Here is a 22,464-nt window from a genome sequence, read left to right as displayed (position 1 = left end):
CGATCATTAATATTATATAGACTTGCAATATGTTCAAAGTGATAAATATACAAATCCCGCTCCTGACGTCAATACATACACAGAACAATTTTGCCCAACTCTTCTCATCTTCCTGTAATCACATGTTCTATGATTTCATGAAAGAGGCATGGCACTACCCTGCGCGCGCGATAGAGAGGATGCAACAGATCTCAGCTGTTACAGATCCCCTGTTCTTGGAGATTTTCTTCTTCTTCTTAGACCCCGCCCTTTCTGATGACCCGTAAAAGCAGCACGCGCACACCGCTTATCGACACAATCCCGCCATAGCCCCCCCCCCCCTCTTTTTCTTCTTCTTCTTTTTCTTCTTCCTCTTCCTCACAAGGCCTCCTGGTACAAGATGGGCAGGAACACCACACAAGCCTTCCAAAGAATCAGGAAGCCCTCGATGATGGCCACAGGGAGCTTGAGGATGCCCAGGACGCCGCCGCTCCCCATGACGTCGCAGGCATTCAGGTAAATGGCAAGGAACGCGACGGTGAAGAAGTGGCGGAAGAGCACCCACGGCCTGCGGATCAGCCCGCCCAGCAGGCCCGTGGGCTCTTCGGTGATGCCCTTCTGGAAGTAGCCGAAGCAGCCGATGCGCAGGGCGCGCAGCTCGCGCGAGTCGGCGGCAAAGAGACTGTAGAGGGCCATGGCGAGCACGTTGATGATGCTCGACAGGGACTTGCGCTGCCAGTGGAACTTCTTTGCGACGGCGCGGACGGCGGCGTGGTCGCCCAGGTCGGGAACGGTCTCGAGCAGGCGGGACAGGACGACGACGTCGTGGAAGGCGACGGTCATGCCGCCGCCGGTGAGCGGGTGGCGCATGTTCATGGCGTCACCCAGGACCAGCACGCCCGGGTTGGATGGCTGCTGGCTCGGCGGCAGCCAGCTGTTGGGCATGCTCTTTGGGATTTTGCCGTCGGCCAGAGCGGCCTCGAAGCAAGGGACGACCTCCCGCGGCAGGACAGGTAGGACCACGTTCTTGATGTAGCCACGGACGCCGCCCTTCTCTGGCGCCGCGTCCGGGTGGTCCAGCGGGACGTCGATCAGCGCGCGCGTCTCGTGGCTCCCGATCGCGTACATCAGCACCGGGCTTGCCTTGCCGATGTTGACATGCCCGTAGCCTGATGGCTGGATAGGGCAGTCAATCAGCTCGAGCGCGTAGAAGCGGCTCTTCACCACGGGCTGCGCTCCGAGGAATTGCTTGCGGAACTTGCTGGCGTAGCCGTCCGCGATGATGGTCAGCTTGCCGAAGAAGCAGTCAGGCTTCTTCTCGCCTGTCTCCGGGTCCGTGGTCCTGGTCTGCACGCCCAGCACCTCAGGCCCGTTCTCACCGACAATGGTGTCCGTCACGTCCGTCTCGAAGACAGATATGTTAGGGTGTGCCATACAGCTCCGTCTCAGCTGCATGATAAACCGGCCGTGGTGGAATCCCCGCCCCTCTGGACGCTTGTACTCGTCGCCGGCCTGCTGCTGTGCCTGCAGCACGACCTCCCCCTTCTCGTTGGTGTATGGATATGGGAAGTTCACCTCGTCCCCGTGGAACAGGATGTGGTAGCCGTAGCAGGGCACGGCGTCTATGCCCTCGAGGCAGTGGCCCAGCCCCAGCTGACGCAGCGCAGCGCACCCGCCGGGCTGCAGCAGCTCGCCCACTATCCGGTCCGGCTCGTGCATCCACCGCTCGAGGAGGATCACGCTGCGGCCCTGGTTTGCAAGGGCATAGGCGGCCGCACATCCGAAGACGCCGCCTCCGACAACGACTGCGTCGGCTTCGTGGTACTTCTCGCGGCGCGAGGCGCGCAGGGTGGCCTCGTCGGCTTCAAAGGTTGTTGCTGCCATTGTGGTGGATATCGAAGAGGAGGAGGCGGTGAGTTGTCGGTGGTATGTGTTGGACAGATTATCAGATTGATCTCCCTGAACGGCTCAAGGAGCAGTAGTAGCAGGTGTCGAACAATGCCAAATCTCAGGAGTCGATCGGAGGAAAGCGTTCGACCCTGGAGAGAATGCAACCAATGCTTGTTGAAGGACAGCAGCAAAGGAAAGAGGTCAAAGTTGAATTGAGTATGAAGGACAGATCCTCCTCCCTCTCGAAGGTAAAAGAAGTTGCTTTCTCCCTCTTCTTGGTATAGAGTCGAGTATGGAGCCCAGAATGAGGTGATGTTCACAAGCAAAGATCAGAGCACGAACCTAAATCTCGGCGTGGGTAACAGCCGTTGTGGAATTGGGAGAAAAACCAAGGGTCCACTAGTTTTGAGGGGGTCATACAGACTACTAGTAGAGCCAAGTGGCGCTGGCTCTGGCGCCGGTTTGGTTACACCGCGTCAGAGACTGAAGAAGAAAAAGAAGGGAAAAAGAAGGAGCCCCTACCCTTAGCACATTTGGCGTTGAGGATCCCTGCCGCTTTTTTTTCTCTCGATGAGCCCAGACTGTCATGCCACACGGCAATCGCCGCGCCTGATTGGCGAATCGCTAGTGTCCCATTTAGCTGACCTTGGGACGATCGATTGACCGCCCAATTTCACATGTCGTTCGGTTTGTTGGTGGTTATGGCATGTTTTGTTGGGCTAAAGGATTGCTATCTGGTCATCGAGAAAGTATGGACTGGCCCTCGGTGAGGAGCGAAGATGATTATTGATAGCTCAAATTTTTTTTATACACAGAAACCGTATCGTCTGTCTGGTCAGGATAAATAAGGCGATTCGAACTAAGTTGCTGAGTTGCGCTCCCTATGCATCACATGGGCATCGAAAACCGCCTTCGTGAAGCTGACAGAAAGGGATTGTCTGCTTTGCCAGAACGGGATCGTTCAGAGCAGGGTTGAAGGAATCTCAAGAGTAGGTTGTAGGTACTGTAAGGCGAACTGGGACTTGACCGTCTTGATTGTCCTAGACGTTGTACATAGTACCTATTTTTGATATATGATTTTTCTTCTCTTTCTTCACATCGCCAGGGTATCATAGACATACACGCCCTTAGAAGTCGCTGAAGATCTCGTGCCTACTCTCTGCGAGGATTCTCTCCATCGCGTCTGCATGCCCGGCATTGTGCCGTAGCGACTCTTCCGCAGCAAGCCGCCTGGCCGCCCTCTCCTGCCTCCTCTCGGCCTCTCTTCTCTCTTGTTCCTCATCCTCGCGTCTCTCCTTCTCTTCCAGTTGCCGGAGGACCTCATCTCGCCTCCGTAGAGCCTCTTCGGATGTTGGCTGCTGCTCTGCTTCGAGCGCTGCCTTCTTCATGATGTCCATCGTAGCCCTCTCGATCGCCTGGCGCTCCTGGCCGAGCTTGTGTCTCTGGAGACGCACCTTGTCGAGCCCTTGCTCGACCACCCTGAGCGCCTCCTTGACATCCGAGCTCTGGATCTGCTTCTCCAGCAGGTTGCGGGCATCCTTGAGTGCCCTGTAAATGCTGCCCTTATGGTAATACTGCATGTGGACGGCCGACGCGATCGTCCATTTCATGCCCTGGACGTTGGCGCTGTATGCATAGGCTACGATGAACAGCTGAAACGACGCTACGTCGTTGGGACACAGTATACCCGTCTTCTCTAGCGCCGATAGTCCAAATGAGAGTGCACCCTGGTGGTGGCGGGCCTGTAAGAGCATATGTGCCGTGCGCAACAGGGCGGTGTACCCGAGGCCAAGACCATTCTCCTCAAAGACGCTGTTGAGGTTTTGGACATGGCGGAGCAGGCTGTCCTTGTCCGATGTGCGTCCGGCAGAGATTCGCTGCATCTGCAAGAGGTACACCGGAGTGATGGCTGAGCTGACGTCCATGCCCTTTGCTTTACCCTCCCTTATCATGTCAAGCGCAGTCTGCAGCCGGCCGTCCAGCTTCATACATGCCATCACCGCTAGCCGCAGATGGCCTTCGTCCAGTGGGACACCTCGCTTGCATGCAGCCCTGTAGATCAAAAGCACTGCCCTGTAGTTACGTGTCACAAAGGCCTGTCTCATATCGACGCGTATGTCGCTGGGGTTACCAGCGAGGTGCCATCGTTGAAATCTGGCGCCCACCGTGGCGATTTGTCTTTTAACAAAAGTTGGCTTTGCTCGACGATGCGTCCTCAAGCCTGCGCAGATCATCTCGTTCTCCGTAACACCGTCCACAAAGCCAGGGCTGAGCCCCTGAAGTGTACGGTAAACGAGTTTCAGGTCGTCGAAGCTGAAGTCCCATCTCTTTCTGCAGTTGGCGATGATGGCATTGCCAAACGCCGCATCAACTTCGAACCCCTTGCTGCGGCAGTAGGCCAACCAGTCTATGAAAGCCCGGGCGTCTCGAATGTCGCCGTACCGGTTCGCAACCATGCTGACCATGTACGGGCTGATGGGCACTTCCAAATCTTGAATGTAGGTCTTGAGAAAATCTTCCATCTCCCGGGTCGTATGTGTCTTGTTGAATTCATAGAGCACGGGCGAGAACACATCCTCGATCCGGTCCTTGATCTCGATGCTCTTGAACTCGGTCCAGACGCCATTCCAGTCGCCTACCTTGGCCTTGGCCAGGGCGATGAGCCCAACGATACGGGCTTCCTTGGAAGAGTTTGGATCGACAGCTTGAAGCCTCCTCAGGAGATCGTCCACGTCTGTCCACTGCTCGGCTTCGACGGCGATCTGGATCATGACCCGGTACACCCCGTTGGCATGGAACACCAGTTTGAGGCCCCCGAGCTCCTCGAATTGCCCAAATAGCTCGAGCGTGTCTTTGTAACGGCGCACCCGTTGCCAGTGGCAGTACAGGAGCTTAGTGACCCATGTCGTGCGGAGGGGCATCTGAGGTAGGCAGAGCTCGGTCGGGTGAAATTCAGCCATGTGCATGAGCACCTTAGCAGGATCCTGTCCAGGAGCATCCTCGACGGCGTCAGCGACAAGATCGCCGATGGCGTACCAAGTATCTGGCGCACATTTAGATAGTCTATGCCGCACTAGATTGAACGTGTTGACGATAGGCTTTGATCTCCCCTGCTGCTTGAGGCGGTCGAAGAAATGGTGGACGATTGTGCCATGAGGGTCTCCATTGTAGTGCTGGATGCGCCAGAATATACTGGACGCCTGTTCAATCATGTTCTCGAGGTCCAGAGCGAGATTCAGAGACTTCTCCGCTACTGGCAACCATTCTTGGAGTTGTGAAGCCGACAGTTTGCCTTCGGTAAACTCAGGCATGATCAGAGCAATGGCTTGATCCAGTTTCTCGCGTGCTACCAGCCGCTTGTTCCTCCCAAGCCCTGACACCTGGTTTCTGAGATTGTCAATTGCCGTCTCCGCGACCGAGATCGCATGATGAATAACATGTTGTGGGTTTGAGGCGTAATAGTCAGCCATAGCTAGAGGACCAAGCTTGATGAGACAGTGTAGAGCTCGAGTGGCAATCTCCATCTGTTCAGCTTGTTGACACCCCAAGCACAGTGATGCGGCCATGTGTGCAAGCAACCCCTTTTCCCCTGCTTCTAAGTCTCTTTTCCGCAGGGTGTGCTCCAGCGTATTGGTCGCGTGCTCAAGACTAGGTGTGTCGCCCAGCTTGATAGCTTCCCTTATTTGCCGAATACCTTCGGCAACATCAATATTCTGCTCTTCTTCAGGCAGCGAGCCCGACCTTTCTAGCCTCTTGGAGCTCGGCCTTATGCGCACTGGTCGCTGAAAGACTGCCGGAGAGAGCTGCTGATTGCGTAGCCTAACTTGAGAGCCCCAGGCGCGAGATGATTGGCGTCCTAGACTCGGCACCGCTGGGCGTAGAACCCTGCGATTGGCTTCAGACCCAGGTCCAGTCTGTTGTGTATAGCCACGAGCGGCGAGCACATCCTCAAGCCTCCTCACGTCAACGGCCTGGTCTGACGGAGTTCGTTGCACCTGAGCTAGCCGCGGTGGCCCATGTACATCCTGACTGTCATCAGCCCTTATCTGTCGGCCTATAGCAGAGGAGTAGGACAAAACGTCTTCTTCGCTCATATTTCCGGCGGGGCTTCCAGGGGAACCCTCGAGGGCGATCCGTGCCGCATGGTACTGCTTTGCTGAGCGAATCCTGTCGGCATTCTGGATGGCGCTGCGGGCCTTGTTGATGCGGCGACGGCGGTCCTCTGTGATGAGGACGAGTGTGCAGGAGGTGCCTACGACAAGCCCACGCAGGGCTGTCAGGGCTGCCTTCTTTGGCACACGGAGCAGCGAGAAGGACATGGCCTATCGATCGACATCGCGCCTCGGTGGTCGACTGGACGAAGAGGCTGTGGGAGGAACGTGCAGCATGCCAATATGGAGGTGTGGGAAGGGGAGAAAGGCGTGTTGGCCGACAAGGGGGCTTTGAAGCCCGTGGGTGTTCGGTTGATACCAAAGCTGGCACAATAGAAGGTACGACGAGACTTTATTTAGGTGAGTTGACTCGGGAGTGGGCTGAGGTTTTAGGCTCGATCCACCAAAAAACAGTCGAGTCGTTGACGTGAACTTTTGCCGGCAGGCACGACAGAGGCCAGTGGTTACTTATGTCAGCAAAAGCCTTGAGTGCCCGCCTAGGAGGTTCTGAATCTCCATAATTTCGACCTCCAACATCAAACCTCCCACCTAAAGAAGAAGAAAATAAGCCTTAGGGCGAAGGATGATTTCTTGACTCAGTTCATGAGCCCATTGGGCAGAGTGTCTACATATGGCAGCAGGCTCACAATCATGGGCTCGGTTTAGGAGCTCGACGAGGGTTTTCACCCGGGACTTCTCACATTACCTCTTCGTCACACTTCCTTGGATCCCTGTGGTCGTCTCCATCAACGACTATGTCTTTGAGATTGTTAGGATCCGCGGGCCTTCGATGTCACCTTTCTTTAATGAGCGGCACAACGAGACGAGTCGGTCCGACGTGTGCCTGATGTGGAAGTGGTATGCACAGCGGAACCTGCAGAGAGGCATGATCATTACATTCCAGTAAGTCCCGTCCTCTAAGAAAGCAAACGAAAAATCATACACGCCCAGCACAACAGGCGTCGATCATCCATGACTCATGACGGATGCTCGCAGCAACCCACTGAAACCCGACGCGCTCACCACAAAGCGCATCGTGGGCCTTCCAGGAGACCTCATCCACACCCGGCCTCCGTTCACAAACCCATACATCCGCGTTCCGCCAAACCACGTCTGGGTCGAGGGGGACGAGGGCGGCAAGTTGACACAGGACAGCAACATGTACGGGCCAATCTCGATCCGGCTTATCCAGGGACAGGTTACGCACATCTTGTGGCCATGGCGCAAGGCTGGCAGGGTTAGGTGGTGGGAGCATCCAGACAGACTGGGTGCCTTTAGACAGTGAGAGAGAAATGGAGAGAAGAGCAAAAGAAAACTAAAAAGGGAAGGGAACCCTTGATTTTCCACTGCATGAAAACCTGGCATGACAAAAGGCTTCCTCATGTTCTTAGTGAACCGAGTCCCGACGTGCATATAATATGCTCTGCTCTACCGGAGGTTCCGGCTTGCAGAATCCCCGAGGGTCGTCTGTCAGATCTGCTTTTCTCGGGATTTGCAGGACCTCGGGGCCGAGGCTCGGCACGGAGGACGACGGAGTACTTTCAGCGGCCCTGAAGATGAGTTGTGTGTATCCAAGTAGGCACGGTGGACGTCAAAGTGTTTGGGCGCCGGGTCCCATACGAGACAACACATGCAGTTGTGTCCCAGCTTCTACTGCTGTGTATACGAAAACTTTTATTTACATCCAACACTTATATGATAAGGCATGCTTACTTGGGCTACTTTGAGGTTACAGCACGGACCATCCCGTTCGTCCCCCACCTAACTAACTAGACTCCCTGCATTCGCAGCGAGGCGGGCCCGACGCCTTGGGAGAAGGCGGCAGGGCCGAAATCTTTCTAGCTTGTCTTTTTGGTTCGCTCCCAAATTTTAAACCCAGCTCTCGCCAACTCGCAAAATTAACACACAAACCCACCACATTCCCTCACCTCGTCTGCGCCTGCGACAGTCCAACCGAGCTCCTCGCTGGCGCTGCGGCCAGTTCACATTCCCTTCGCCGCCGTGGTCTGCCAATTGTATCCGTCGTACCTCGGGTTCGCTCGGATTCTTCCACGGCGCGAAACAACCTCTTTTCTGCGCACCGCTATGCGGTTTTAGCCCGGCTCTTCGTATTACAAGTCTTTCTTTTCCTTTCCTCTTCCTCTCTCTCTTTTTCTCTCTCAAAGGAAGGAAGGAAGAAGGCACGCATGTATCTCAGGATATGACAGCCGAGGCAAACGAAGACTATGAGGGTCGCCCGCCCTACATACATGTATGCAAATGAACATGGACCGAACGCCTCGTCGAGAATAATGCTGACTGAGTCCCGTCTCTTCCCTAGGCCATGATCGCTGGTGGCCTTGGGGGAACCACCGGTGACATGCTTATGCACTCCTTGGATACAGTCAAGACACGGCAGCAGGGCGACCCTCACATCCCTCCCAAGTACACCTCGCTCGGCTCTTCCTACTACACGATACTGCGGCAAGAGGGCGTGAGGAGGGGTCTCTATGGTGGCTGGTTCCCGGCTCTGTTGGGCTCATTTCCAGGCACAGTCTTGTTTTTCGGCACATATGAGTTCACCAAGCGGAACCTCATCGACCGTGGCATGCAAACAAATCTTGCATACCTTACAGCTGGTATGCCCCCCCCCCCTCCAGACGACAAGACCACCCACAGGTCCTACTTGCAGCAGGTAAACTGACTGATAGCGCCCACGCAGGATTCCTTGGTGACCTGGCCGCGTCCATCGTCTACGTGCCTACCGAAGTCCTCAAGACCCGACTACAGCTACAAGGCCGCTACAATAACCCCCATTTCCATTCGGGCTACAACTACCGCAACACCGTCGACGCCGCGAGGACGATCGTGCGTACAGAGGGCTTTTCCGCCCTGTTCTATGGTTACCAGGCGACTCTTTCCCGCGACCTCCCGTTCTCCGCCTTACAATTCATGTTCTGGGAGCAGTTCAGGGACTGGGCCGTGCAGTGGAAGGGGAACAACGAGCTTGGCACGCCTCTCGAGTTCCTCACAGGGGCGGCTGGCGGTGGCCTGGCCGGCGCAATGACATGCCCACTGGATGTGGTCAAGACCCGCTTGCAGACCCAGGTGAACCCGGCAACAGACCCTGCTCGACCCTCCTCGTGCTCCTCCTCCAAGTCGACGCCGGTCTCCTCCAAGGGTGCCTCTGTGGACCCCCACATATCACAGGCAACAGATGCGACCAAGGTGAAGGATGCTGCGAAACGCCTCATCTCTACGTCCTCCCCATCGACGCATACCCCTCGGCCGGGAGCTGCCACGCTGGAAACGTCATCGGTCATTATGGGGCTGCGCATGATCTACAAGACAGAAGGCCTTGGTGGGTGGTTCCGCGGCGTGGGGCCCCGTTTTGTGTGGACGAGCGTACAGAGCGGGTGTATGCTCTTTTTGTACCAGACGTTGTTGCGCAAGCTGGAAGCGTGGTCACCGTTCGGGCTTGAGAGGGCGTTGTGATAGGCGTATGTCTTTGCGTCTGGTCTTTTGGTTGCATGCAAAGAGAAAAGGAGGGTCAATAAAACAAAGCAAAGGAAAGATACCCCCAGAAACACTTACTTAGTCATTGTACGAGTACGGAATGGCATATAGATGGGACAACCGGATGCATGCAGGGCAACAAACAAAGCAAAACAAAAAAGAACAAGAAGGAAAATCTCATGACTGGCGTTTCAGAGGACGGTGGATAGACCTCATTCTGGGCTCTTGAATGTATGTAACGAGGGAATTTACAGGTTTTATTGTTCAGAACAAGACGAAGGAATAGAACTGGAAAGAGAAAATTCCTCGCTCACAGCTACCACTTCACACACATCAAACATAAGAGGCCCTTTTCAAGCCATGCTCAGCAGTAATAGTGAATTCACTATGTACCTTACACAAGGGAGAGTAAAATAGACAAGTCATCGCATGTTTGAGATCTGGAGCGGAATTTTACTTTTCTTCGTGTTCGCCTTTTGGACCGATTTTCATGCCAGTTTTAGTCGCGGGGCAGAACTCACCAGATTTGCGCACTACACATTCACCAGCAACCATGGGGGAAAAAAGCAACGACTATCTCAGCTTACCTAACTCATATGTGATGGTCAGTGAGGAGATGATATTACTCTATCATATGACTTCAATTTGAAGATCAAGCCTGGCAAATGGCAAACGACCAAAAGTTTCCCACAGAGGGCTCTTACCTGTGTTGATGAGGCAGGCACCACCAATCTCAATACCCCCTCCACCTTCCTCATCCTGTCACATAGACCTCAGTCATCGTCGAGCAGACACCAAATCACTTTTTTCCTCTACAAGATGTCCTCTCAAAAGCGCAAACGGTCCGCCTCTGCCGTCAGCAGCGGCAGCAGCAGCGCCACCAACCTCCACCGCTCCCAACCCCTACCCTCCGACACAATCAACCCGCTCTCCCACAGCCAAAGCACACTCAAACAGCTCAGCGCCGCAGGGCTGACCGAGACTGACGTGCTGCCATCGACATACTTACCAAACTTCCCGCACCGGCCCATCCGCCCTGCCCGGCGCCGCAGCCATGGCCACGCAGGAGAGGACGACGACCTGCCACCCCTGCCACTCTCTGCTGAGGATGATAATGTCGATAATGATGACGATGACGACGACAACGACGACAACGATGATAGTGCTGTGGCTACAGCCAGAGGGTCATCAAAGAGGGACAAGGCCCGCCGGGCGCGGCAGATGCGTGGTGCACAGGAGCAGCGCCTCGGCGTGCTGACGAGCGTGGTCCTCCGCGCGCTGGAGGAAGATGACATCCCTCGTGCGCGGAGGGCGTTTGGTCTGCTGCGGCGGAGTGAAGTCAGGGGGAAACCTGTTGATCTGAGGCGGAATGGGCTGTGGAGTCTGGGCGCCGAGGTGTTGATGAGGGCAGGGGAAACGCGGTCGAGGACTGTGCTTCCTGGGGGGCAGCAGCAGCAGCAGGAGAAGGAGGAGATCGTGGTGATGGATAACAACGACGTTGGAGGTGAGGGCTCTGCACCATCATCACCGCCAGCAGACGATGAAGATGACGGTGAAGGTCTACTGAGTCACTCGGCGAATGCTCCGTCTGGCGGCGGAGCGAGAAACAAGACGACATTGCGCAGATGGGGGTCCCCAGCCAACATGCCACAACTACGTGTCTACCTCGAGGGCCTCATCCGCCAATACCCCTACAACCGTCTCCACCCAGACTCCATCTCCAGCCTGGACTTCCACCCTGTCCTCTTCAGCTGCGAGCTCTACAACACCTGGATCGAGCACAAACTCGCCCTGGCGACCCTAGACCGTGCGTCCGAGACCTGGTCAGACGATCTTGACATGCCCGGCGGGCGCTACTCGGACGACAACGATGACGATGACGACGACGACAGCCGCCTCTTCGGCCCCACAATCCGGGACCGGAGGCTCCGACAGGAGAAGAAGACCCTGGCACATCGGGCCCTGGCAGTGATGAGGGACGTCGCCGCACGTATGGACGCACTGATGGAGAATGCGCCGTATAACCGCAGCGTGGAGATGCTGAGGCTTCGCGGGATGGTTGCGCTATATGTGGGCGACTTGAGCGTGCCGCCACCACCGAAGACGGGTGATGACGAGGAAGAGGAAGAGGAAGAAGAGGGCATGCGGGTGAGGGCCGAAGAGAGGGCGAGGGCGAGGGTGTGTTTTGTGAGGATGAGGGAGAATGGGGGGCGGCTGGACGCTTTCACGGAGCGGTGGCTGGATGGGTCTGGAGAGGATGACCACGGAGCTAATGAGGAAGATGATGATTTGGGTTCTACATGGAGCAGCTTGCCTGTCTTCTCGTCCCTGCCTAAGAGATAATCACTAACGGTGGTCTTTCTCGTGTATGGTCTCCAATCGAGACCCCCAAGCAACGTGTGCTTTTTCTACATTGGGTATGCGCCCGCGTCTGCTGTACGATGATTTCGAAACATCCTTTACTACAGCCGAGAGGTTTCACATAGGCGCCTCTGGCTGAACGAGAGACGCGTTCGCGCTCGTGGCTTCACTCTCGGCCCTAAATGCTGCGGTCCCCTGACGGCTCTGCATCTCCGAAGGGACATGCGAGTTCTGCCGGCTGGTCGAAAGTCGTCCGCCCTTGGCCCACCGCTGGAAGATGACAGCGTGGTTCCGGCTTCCCACAACGACACACCAGCACCCGTCAAGGCTCCACGCAACCTGTCTCCCCACAAACGGCGGCCCCTGCAGGAGCTCCTGCCTGTGCGGTTTGATGAGCTTGTTTGGGTTGCTGGTGTCGAACCGGCTCTGCCAAAGTTTGATTGTCTGCATGTTAAAACCTTCGTTCCGCAGGACATCTTCGACATCGAATCTGTCTTTGCGGGGAACAGGCCTCATGATGGCTGCGGAGACCGTCTTCTCGCCCTCCTCGTCTAAAGGCGGGCCTAGGCCTTTCGACTTGTGATGTGCAGGTAGAAGCCATGAAGGCTTCGCACTCCTCGCGTCTGGGCCAACCCCAGGCACACAAAGCGAGTTGATAAAATCCTGATACGCGGTGAGGCGCATCATGTCCCACCACATGATCTCGTTTCTAGCGTTGCAGAAGCACAGAATCGGGTGCTGCCTGTCGACGTGGTGTAGACTGAAGCGCAGGAAGAACTGCACGCCGCAGTTTTTAGTTTCGAATTGTAGCAGTCTCTGCCACTGGCTCGATGCGTTGGCTGGAGCGAACGCGGATCGCGTCATCCGCGTCTGGTCGTGGGCGGTGGGCGCGGTGGATGGCGGCGGAGGGGGGTCCTCGGAATCGAAGCCCTCGATTCGCCATAGCACAATTTTCTCTTCATGGCAAGCTCTGGAGAGTATAAGGTCGCCATAGAATGCAACACTGTGACTTTTGGTCAGCTTTCTTGCTTTTGAAATCCGTACAGATGGTCTACTTACCAGTCAATGAGTCCGTAGTGGACTTCTGAAGTTGAAAAGTGAGGGTAATGGACGACGAGTGGCGTGTCGACATGTTCTTCTGGAAGCTCAGGAATTGTCCACTGTAGACTTGTTCAGATATGCCCTCGAGGGAGGCTTCGTTATTTGACTGCACTTACCAGGTTGATAACCTGGTCATGCCCTGCAGACAGTAGGTATCGACCAGTGTTGTGAAAGGCCTGTGCGGTGCATTAGAGGTGGCCCAGAAGCAGATCGTCATGTCAAGCCGAGTCACCTACAGCGCTGAGTAAGCTCCACGAATGTCCCTCGCCTCCGAGGAGACAAACACAGGGCTGCCTGGCATGTACAGGTTCCAGACTCCATAACCTGACCGTGGTATCGTCTGATGCCGAGGCGATGATCCGTGGGTTGTCGGGCGATGTCGCGAGATCGTTAATCTCCTGGCCAGTCTCGGTTAATATAGGCAGCATGCAGCTCAAAGTAACCTGGATCGTGACTTACGCCTCCATGGCCCACGAGTGTCTAGAGATATGCCAGTCAGCAAACATTTTCCGAGCCAGGACTACAATCCGCCCCCCCCCCCCTCCCCTTGATAGACGAACCGTGTGAAGCTTCCCGTCCCTCACGTTGTAGACTTTGATCTTGGCATCGCGGCCAGCTACACAGAGAAGTGCTCTATCGGTTTCGGCCTCCTTGGACCAGCAACATGAGCAGTTCAAGGCTTCTTGCTGTGCTGTGTCAGTATATCGAACCGGCCAAGATCGGATCGGGGACCCCTCGGAAGCTCACATCGTCGTCCCTGATGACCCTGATAACCTCGCAGGGATTGACATTATCTGCTGCTTGTACCAATCGACATATGACCACCTGAAAAGGTTACCATCAATTAAGAGTTCATGGGTCAGGCTCGCGCCGGCCAGAGACGCGAAGGACGTTGACGCACATGTTTCTTGCTGACCGCTGCAAAAATTGGATCCGATCCAACGGGGTCATAAGGATAGAACTTGACATCGAAGAATTCTTGGTAGGGAAAGAGTGAGCAATCAGAGAGTACTTTTGAGACATCATACTCATCAGGACTTAGGTTTCTTGACTTACCAGTGTCCGCCTCGTCGAGACCCTTCGTAAACTTGTGATCATCCTAGCAGAGAAAGTTTCAGCATCGGACCACAGCGTATTGCCCAAATAACTCAAAGAACGAACCTCGAATCCAAACGATGCACGCAGCCTTGGAAGATCCCATTCTGGATCATGTAATGGAGGCATGCTGTTCAATGGAATTAAGTTGGCTTTACCGAGAGAACTGGGTGTGTCTTGTGCTGAGATGGCTTCGCGTTGTTGATTTGATAAAACCCTGACGCTAGAATCCAGGGTTCTCGACTTCCCTTTTGGGACCTGTGAGGAGAGCCAAGACCCCTGAACATTTGGATGAGGACCCTAGAAGCTCGCCCCCGTAGGCTCCTCAACAAGTCTACCTCAGCACGCTCAGTATTATGTACAGTCTGACCAGGCACACCCTGGGATGCTGGGGCCTAGTTGATGGCTTCCACTTCGTCAACAACTCCAACCTTCATGCCTCGAGACAATTTACCACTACACAAACTTGATTAGATTTTCATTAGACTATACTGACCACCCAGTTTACTAGCTCTTTGCAATCCATAAGCTACCGCGTTGTTTGTTTTTTTCTTCTTCAGCATATCTGGCTCAACAACATCCCCTTTTGTGTGCAATTGCAACTTGGATCTCACTGACGTTACATGCATCGACAGCCGCCAGTCTTGGCACGGACGACAGATGCCGTTTACAACTGACGAGATGATGAGAACATGCGCCTGGCTCTCCGAATCGAGCCATATCACAGCTCACCGACAAACAATCTGCTTTTCTTGACCCTTGAAATACTGGCGGCTCTACATATGGGCACAGAGCCTACCCATTTGGTGTAACAACCGCCGGCCAGCCACCCAGGCGCAAATCGTCATGTTTCTTCTTTTTCTTCTTCTTTGGCCCTGGGCTTACCTGACCGACATGACGTCCCGAATGTCGTCGTGACGAAGAGCTCATCGGCTTGATCTCAGATTTCGAGCTTGATCAGCGATCGATGCTGATCGAGCGCCTCTCTGTGCTTGGTTGATTCGATCTACCGCTTGCACCAACTGTACAGAGTTATGAAAACCGCCGGACTTCTCCCCAATTTGCATCAAGGCCCAAGCCACAACGTTGCGTGATATCCATATAGTACCAGAGAAGTCCCGACATAGTACGGGGAAAGCATGCTTTTTCTTGCATGGTTGCGTGCATGTTACTGCGCCTGCATATCGGAGGCAGCCATTTTGATCCTATGCTTCCGCCTTGCTGCAACTCCCCCCGGGGCTGGCCTCGATGTGTCCACTGCTCGAGCAGATCCCAAGAATGCTGACAGGACGTGGGAATCTTCGCTCATCAGAGAGACATCGATCCTGTTTGCACAAATATTCTTCGAGGATCTTGATCATGATATGTTGGTTGTTATTGGTCACGAATCCATCGCATATATCATTCAGCCGCAGATAAAACGTGACGAGGCTGAGATTACGTAGTCTCTACACGGGTCTGTCCCCCCCCCCCTCCAAATCTCACCGGATGGTACAGTCGCCGAGCCATCAGAGCGGAACGCTTCCCCAGTAGTTCTCTTGATTTTGAGTATCATGGTACCATGGTAGACTGTTCTCAGAACACCCGTTCGCGCATGTAGCACTTATCATCTAACAATGTCCCATCCTCTCATCTCTTGACAGAGCAGCCACGGACGGAGACTCCGCTTCTGCGACGGTTGTACGATAGCGGCTTGCTGGAGAGCGTCTCCGGTGGCCTCATCCTTGACAGATCCCAGCCGGCCATGTGTCTATATATGGGCACAGAAAAGAAAATCAAAAAAGAATCACGGCTGACAGGGGTCGAAAGGAGACCATCGCTTAGGTATTATTCTGACAGCCACAATCTGGTTGAGGAGAGGCCGGATCGTTCGGCTGTCAGAAACATCGCCGCGGCCCGCGACACTGGACGACGTACCCAGGGGTCCGGTAGCACCCTGACGAATGACGAGCATCCGATCTCAGCAATCCTGGCAGGGTTCTGCCCATCGTGCAGGAAACTGTCAAGGGTGCTGTCAAGGATGGATCCAACACTGCAGCCCTACCCAATTTGAAGCAGGCAGCAAACATGGGCGAGGCTGCAAGGCTGCCAATCTCGATCACACACTCACACACATCCATACTATATGGAGGGGTTGGATTATTGTCCTATGGGAGACGACCGATCTGTTGACCCTGTCCTTCAGGCCACCATCTCAAAGCAATCGCCTCGTGCATTTGGTAAAGGAAAAGAAGAAAGAAGAAAGAGGGAAAGAAAGATCGCCTGTTGTGCTACACGAATCCTTGCGTGATCGGCTTGCGGAAGGTCATTGCGAACAAAATTGCCACAAGTTGTTGGCCAGTCGATTTTATGAGGCTCTCTTTTAACCATCAGATGTCAATCACTCTTTAAGGATTCAACGTCAGCGCTCAACAGCGATCTTGCGCTACAGCGAGCTTATATGCATTTGACAGGCCGATCCAAGCTGTCTCGCGAGATGACGGAAGATCACAACTTTGTTATGGTTAAGGCTAGTAGGAGGAGCGTGCTTCGTGGTCGAACCGAACAACCAGCTTCCCCCCCCCCCCCCGCCACGACCCCCCGTCTTACCCTGTCCGTCAACCATTCCCGATTCTCATCGGCAGCTTGTAGTTCCAAAATGAGAACCGCAGCTCAGCCGGAAATCATCCCGTTTCCGTGATCACACCAGTGGGGACGGTGGAGTTTTGGCACCCTGTCAAAATCCCCATGACAGCTCCCCCATCGCCCCAGCTGCCATTGCTGCAAGTTCGCAAGCCCTACCCGACTAGTTGAAAGCGATTCCCATGGCCCACATGACATACGAGGCGGCCCTGGGCTCTCTTTCTCCTTGTCTCTTCTTTTTCTTGTGTGTGTGTGTGTGTGTGTGTGTGTGTGTGTGTGTGTCACATCTCAAATTCCTCTAACATGTCAGCATGTATCGAGATATTCAAAGGTTTGGGGAGGTTGCTGTTTGGCGCTAAGATCGGGGAGAGGAGGGGGGGGGGTTGTCCAGGCTAAGCATACAGGATATACTACTGGGTGTTTGGAACGCACTAGACTGGTAAGAATCGGCGAATGTTTCTTGCTGCGAGATTTCCCCAGTGAGGAACCATGCCAGCAACACTTAATAGTTGTGATCTTTATTTCTTTGCGCATGGACCACAAGACGCTTTGGTACAGTTCGGAGGAATTACTGAGATACCGACAAGAGTCGCTCCGAAGTCTCCCTTTCTCCCTCCCCTCCTCATCTCTCCTCCTCCTCCTGGTCCTATCCATCACAATCGCAACATCAGCTGCAACTGTGGCTTGTCGTATACCCATGATAGAAATAAGGAGGCCGACCATGATTTCGTAACAGCATGACCTGCAGTGACATCAATTTAGAGTTGAAGCTAACCCCTGCGGTCGTACAGTCTTGGCTGCTTGCCCAAAAAAAAGAAAAAAAAGATTCCTGACAGGCACAGGCGCACAGGAAAAAGCAGCACAGCAACAGTGGTGCCGGGCAACAAGAATGACCATAACATTACGTTAACATAATGGTACGTTATGTTCCCTCAAAAACACAACTTCCCCCTCATGGTTGCTTTTGATGCCAAGCTGCAGCCGGTGTGTGTATACGTGTGAGTGTGTGAGTGAGCTCACAGACTACACGCACCTTTACAGGCTTGCTTTGACCCGTCTCCCCCTCGTTTCGTAAACATGAATCAGGCAGCCCGACAGAGGGCCCCCCCCCCCACCTTCTTCCCTCTCCCAGCATCCCGTGGATACAATATTACATCGTACATACGTATTTTTCAAGCCATGACGAAATGTATACTACCTCAAGGAGCACAACGCTGTCAAATGGATACGGAGAATATAACCTTGCGGCACGTAATCGCGCGGCGCCGTACCATTTTAGCATAGTACGAAACTGTACACTACTTACCGTACTTTGGCGTCTCACCCCACGTCTGACTGCATTTACAAGACCCTTGGGTGGACGGGCCTGGGTGGGTTGCCAAGGGTTGAGCAAAGCAGTATGCGGCTGCATGGGGGGAGGGGGGAAGGCACACCTCGTTTCCACGCCAAGAAATTGGCTGGGGTGGCAGACAGGCTATCGCGACCTCTCCCCCCTCCAAAAAGTGAACCCTTGTCGGTACAGCGGGCAGCGGCAGGGGGGCAGGGGACCCCCCATGGCTCTGGGGCTCGAAAAGCAATTCAAGCATCCAGATATGTATGTCTTGGGACGGCTTCGAATTGACATAAAAGCCATCACCGGTGTCCTCCACTCTTTCAGGAGAGGAGGAGGAGGACAGCCAGCAAGTGGTCTCATCTCTTTATTATTATTTATGTTTTCTTTCCTACCTCTTCAAAGTTTGAGACAACTTATCTATATCTCTCCCTCTCCGCTGCCTGATCTACCAGAGTGCTACACACACAGGTTACCAACCACCAGCAATCCATCCTCCTGCGCTCTGCAACTATACTTGATTTGCACCCATCACATGTCACCTCTGACGTCAAGTTCAGACCTGTTGGTGTTTGGCTCTTTCCCTCTCCTATAATCTGGGGTTAGCTTCACCAACCACGCCTCCCTGAGCTCGACAACAAGTTTCGACAAAATAGCTATAACGTCTTAGCTGCTTGTCCTCGACGGTCAACTCATCCGTTTGCAAAAGTCCAAACTACGGTGATCACATCCAGCCACGGGCCAAACAAGACTTTTTGAGTTGGCATTCTTCAGGTCATTCAAAGGGTTCTTGTACAGAATAGTACCCTCTAGATTCGCACGGCCGAATCCTTGATCAACCACTCTTCCCCTTCGCAACTTTACCCGATTCTTCTACAACAATTTAAGAGTAAACAAAGAAAAAGGTCGACAGCTCTCTCCCTCCCTGTCTCTGTTTGCCTGTCTCTCTCTTGCATCTGGTCTAACCAATAAACGAGACCAACAGCACACGCCCCCCCCCCCCCCCAAAAAAAAAGGAAGAAAAAGAATTAAAGGAAGAGAGACCGAAAGAAAAGGCTACTGCGGACTGCCGCGCACCACACGTATCGGCCCGTTTCATCTCCCAGCTTATCAGAGTTTGGGAGTGCCAGTGAGACTTTGACCCGCACCACGACGACATCGATGTTCTACAAGTCCTCGTTTAGCGAGAACTGACAGGCGCCACCCCGTTTGGTTTTCCTCCGCGCGACACATCTCACAGACAGTGACTCAAAGCAGTGGTGACCCCGCTCCCCCTCCTTCCTGTAGCATCATCAGTTGGGTCTCTCTCTTTCACCCGTCGTCCTCTGCAGGTCGGCTCGTCACACGTCCCAAAGGGATCCGCCGCAACGGTTCTCGCGCCACTGTCAAAGTCGGGGCTTGACCTTTCGACTAGTCTAAACGCCATTGTCTTAGCCTACTTACCTTTCGGCCACTGGAAGATTGGCCCGAGTATTGCTTGCTCTCTTTTCTCTCCCTTCTCCTCTCTCCCCACACTACGCCCAAACTCGGCGGCAGTGACGCACTAAATTGATCTGTTCCCGAGGAGATAAAAAGAAGGAGAAAACACGGCTGTCGTCAACGGTGCCCTGAGGTATTAGACTCAATGGAGCACACATTCATGACCATACACAGTAAGTTGGAAGAGCACATCGTCGATAGTCCAGAGGCCCAACCTTTCCTTCCCGTCCTTGCATATAAGGCGCCCCGTGTGCCCAGCTTCAAGTCGTAGTCGGGTGTCGCCTTGGTGAGCGAGCGAGCGAGTGAGTGAGTGAGCGAAGTGATTTGAAGAACAATTGGTCTGATATACCGAATTCTCGCAGACTTGACGCCTGACTGCAACATCCTCTTTGCATCAGAGTCCATCAATGACATCCTGGGCTGGCGAGCAGAACATGTTCGCGGGCGGTCCGTCTTTGACTACTTCCACCCTGACGAGGTCCCTTTTGCAAGGTCGATCCACAGCCGAGGGATCCTCCTCGACAAGGCTGCCAGTCTTCATTATGCCAGAGTCTTGTCGGCAGACGGCCAGTGGGTGAGCTGTGAGTGTTGCTTCACAGTGGTCCACGATGTGCTGGTTGCGTGTACCAGCATCTACCGCCAGGGTGCGAAGAGTGAAAGGCGGGCCATCGAAGGTGCACAGATCCGACGCATCTTCTCCTCCTCCCCTCGAGACCCCCGCTATCACATGTTGGAGCACCTATCTCCCAAATTCCAGATGCCGCCCGTGGAGCGTGAACCCCGGGCCGCGCTGATCCTGAACCGCTTCACGAGGAACCTCACCATCATGTTCGCCACCAACGCAGTCGCATCGGTCCTTGGCCTCTCCCCGGAGCAGGTCAAGGACAAAAGCTTTTACCGCTGCATCCAAGAGCGGTGCCTGCCTGATGCCCTACAGTGTCTCGAGAGCGCCAAGGCCAACGACTCCATCGCGTACTTACGCTTCTGGTCAAGAGACCCACGGGAGGAGGAAGACTTCGAGGGCGCGGAACAAGACAGCGATGATGACGAGCCGATGAATGAAGGAGATGCCGGCGGTAGCAACAGTGACTCGGACGACGGAGGTGCAGCGCTGAACAGTGCAGCGGAGGACGGCTCGCGAGAGCAGAGCGGTCCGCCAATCAAGCAAGAGAGTGAAGATGACAGCATCGAGTTCCTCCCCCTGGCGAGCACCGGCAGCTCGGCACAGCACTCGTCCAATAGTGCCTCGAGTGCAGGCTTCGGCCCACCCCCCCACGAGCCGTCGTACACGCAACCGTCTACTGTTGCGGCGCCTGCGGACAGGCAGGCAGACCACAGACCACGGCGACCTCGGAATGGGCGCCAGCCGCTTCTTTCTGTCGAGCTCGAGGCCGTTGTCTCGTGTACCTCTGATGGCCTGGTTGTGATACTACGAAGGGCTCGACCTCCCATCCCTGCGGCTCACCCACCACTGGTCTTGCCTCCGTGGGATTTCGAGAACGGTCTCTTCGCTGCACCGTGGGCTCAGCAGCCCGTCAGGCCTTACGTGCCTCCCGAGATGCTGTACACATTCCAAGCGCCACTGCTTCCACAGTACATGCCACTGCGTGAAAGCGTCAAGGCTGCCGGCGGACCACCCATAGACCATTTGATGCGGTCCATCCGCGACGTGGCTGTCTTTGCGTGGGGTCTGGTCGGCATCAATGGCAACCTTGCATCCTTCGCTCACGGCCGTCCGCTTGGTGAGGCCGCACCTCCAGGCGGTCTTCCCATCTGGGACCCCAGAGCGACAAACTCCATTTACCAGCCTCCAGAGAATCAGGCAGCGGCACGCTGGGCATATTTGGAGAGCAAAAATGGCAAGGGCAAGGCGCCCGAGCCGCAACAACAACAACCACCGCCACCTCTCAGCCAGCACTCATCCCACTTCGGGCCCCCAGGAGTGGCAGCACCTACAGGTCATCACAATCCTCAACATGATCGGGACAAGTACCTGCGCGAGACGTCGAACTACACCACACAACTGAGTCTCTACCAGCATCCTGGCCACGGTGGCCTACCACCGCCGTACCAGCGGCACAATCCCTTCCCTGGTCCACTAAACCAGGAGCCATGGGGGACAGAGCAACAGCAGGAAAGACTGCCTGGTGCGTCACATGGAACCTTTGCAATCCCTACATCACACCAACCTTCTCATCGGCCGGGCTCACCAGCTTACGATGAACGTGGAGGTTCTTGAAATATCCCGCCATAATCCAGGATCTTGGAGAGCACTATCTGTCTGACCTCTGACTCTGTCAACAGTCCAGTAATGCAAGGTTTGATCGAGGGTCGTCTGCTGCTGGGTTTTACTTTTTTTTTTTTTTTTTTTTTTCGGAGGGGGAGCGCGCCATTACTACACGAGACAGTATCATAACAGCAGTCTCGCCGACTTAGGGTATGTAGGATGCTGGCGAAAGTTTCATCATTGTCATTTACTTAGCAGAAGACATCAGCGTGTGTTCTAAGCGACAATTCTGGGTGTAATGGTAAGGAGGGCTTCCTTTAGCCCTTGAAGAGCCGAGTCGAATGGTGGAACATATCTGGGTATGAGATGATTGACATACGCGATTGACTTAATGGAAACCATTCAGAGAAGAGGAGAGAAGAAGAGAATAAATGAAGACTGAGACGTGGTGCCAGAATAAAGAGAAGAGGCACGTGTGTTCTGGAAGTTTGGCGTGGGTTGGCGGAGTTGGTGCTGAGATACCCCTGTAAATATGTAAATCGACGCCAACTTATAAAACTGAACCCAACGAAGAGAAATAATAATACAGAAAATTGAGATTCGTATTTTCTACCGAGTCAGAAGGCAGCGGATGTAAGAGAGCGAGACAAAGACGAAAAAGCATCCCTTCACAGTGACCGAGCCCCTTCCTCAAGGGACACATGCTAGGGGTACGTATTTTGTGGGACCACTCG

The 22,464-nt window shown here is 54.4% G+C and overlaps 6 protein-coding genes across 6 annotated transcripts; 4 read left to right on the top strand and 2 right to left on the bottom strand.

Annotated features, from left to right (window-relative positions):
• Positions 1-357: 357 nt before the first annotated feature.
• M406DRAFT_338561 (SE-domain-containing protein) lies at positions 358-1,863 on the bottom strand (the record flags this gene model as incomplete). Its single annotated transcript, XM_040921355.1, has 1 exon — positions 358-1,863. The coding sequence occupies one exon, from the start codon at positions 1,861-1,863 to the stop codon at positions 358-360; it is 1,506 nt and encodes a 501-aa protein (XP_040778829.1).
• A 4,839-nt stretch (positions 1,864-6,702) lies between these two features.
• On the top strand, positions 6,703-7,382 carry M406DRAFT_275596 (LexA/Signal peptidase). The gene is made up of 2 exons (XM_040918256.1): positions 6,703-6,923; positions 7,017-7,382. The coding sequence occupies exons 1-2, from the start codon at positions 6,811-6,813 to the stop codon at positions 7,303-7,305; spliced, it is 402 nt and encodes a 133-aa protein (XP_040778828.1). The 5' UTR covers positions 6,703-6,810; the 3' UTR covers positions 7,306-7,382.
• An 838-nt stretch (positions 7,383-8,220) lies between these two features.
• M406DRAFT_252226 (mitochondrial carrier) lies at positions 8,221-9,494 on the top strand (the record flags this gene model as incomplete). Its single annotated transcript, XM_040916822.1, has 4 exons — positions 8,221-8,271; positions 8,341-8,638; positions 8,722-9,167; positions 9,234-9,494. The coding sequence occupies 4 exons, from the start codon at positions 8,221-8,223 to the stop codon at positions 9,492-9,494; spliced, it is 1,056 nt and encodes a 351-aa protein (XP_040778827.1).
• Positions 9,495-10,334: 840 nt separating this feature from the next.
• On the top strand, positions 10,335-11,858 carry M406DRAFT_40074 (uncharacterized protein; the record flags this gene model as incomplete). The annotated part of the gene is made up of 3 exons (XM_040924128.1): positions 10,335-10,631; positions 10,719-11,019; positions 11,116-11,858. The coding sequence occupies 3 exons, from the start codon at positions 10,335-10,337 to the stop codon at positions 11,856-11,858; spliced, it is 1,341 nt and encodes a 446-aa protein (XP_040778826.1).
• A 276-nt stretch (positions 11,859-12,134) lies between these two features.
• Positions 12,135-14,201, bottom strand: M406DRAFT_219041 (WD40 repeat-like protein; the record flags this gene model as incomplete). Its single annotated transcript, XM_040915535.1, has 9 exons — positions 12,135-12,879; positions 12,936-13,036; positions 13,094-13,153; positions 13,214-13,375; positions 13,437-13,457; positions 13,538-13,663; positions 13,725-13,802; positions 13,879-14,004; positions 14,139-14,201. Coding segments are annotated over 9 exons (1,482 nt in total), but the record flags the coding sequence as incomplete, so codon positions are not given.
• A 5,447-nt stretch (positions 14,202-19,648) lies between these two features.
• On the top strand, positions 19,649-21,742 carry M406DRAFT_39085 (uncharacterized protein; the record flags this gene model as incomplete). Its single annotated transcript, XM_040924091.1, has 3 exons — positions 19,649-19,676; positions 19,866-20,694; positions 20,827-21,742. The coding sequence occupies 3 exons, from the start codon at positions 19,649-19,651 to the stop codon at positions 21,740-21,742; spliced, it is 1,773 nt and encodes a 590-aa protein (XP_040778824.1).
• Between the last annotated feature and the right edge of the window lie 722 nt (positions 21,743-22,464).

The sequence above is a fragment of the Cryphonectria parasitica genome (genome assembly GCF_011745365.1).
Source record: "Cryphonectria parasitica EP155 unplaced genomic scaffold M406scaffold_3, whole genome shotgun sequence".
Classification (NCBI taxonomy): Eukaryota; Fungi; Ascomycota; class Sordariomycetes; order Diaporthales; family Cryphonectriaceae; genus Cryphonectria; species Cryphonectria parasitica.
This window is presented reverse-complemented; position numbering and strand designations above follow the sequence as displayed.

Excerpts from the sequence above, each read along its gene's own strand:
- M406DRAFT_275596 (XM_040918256.1), top strand. The coding sequence starts at position 6,811 with ATGTCACCTTTCTTTAATGAGCGGCACAACGAGACGAGTCGGTCCGAC. Across the intron at positions 6,924-7,016 it reads GGCATGATCATTACATTCCA|CAACCCACTGAAACCCGACG; the intron begins GTAAGTCCCGTC and ends GGATGCTCGCAG.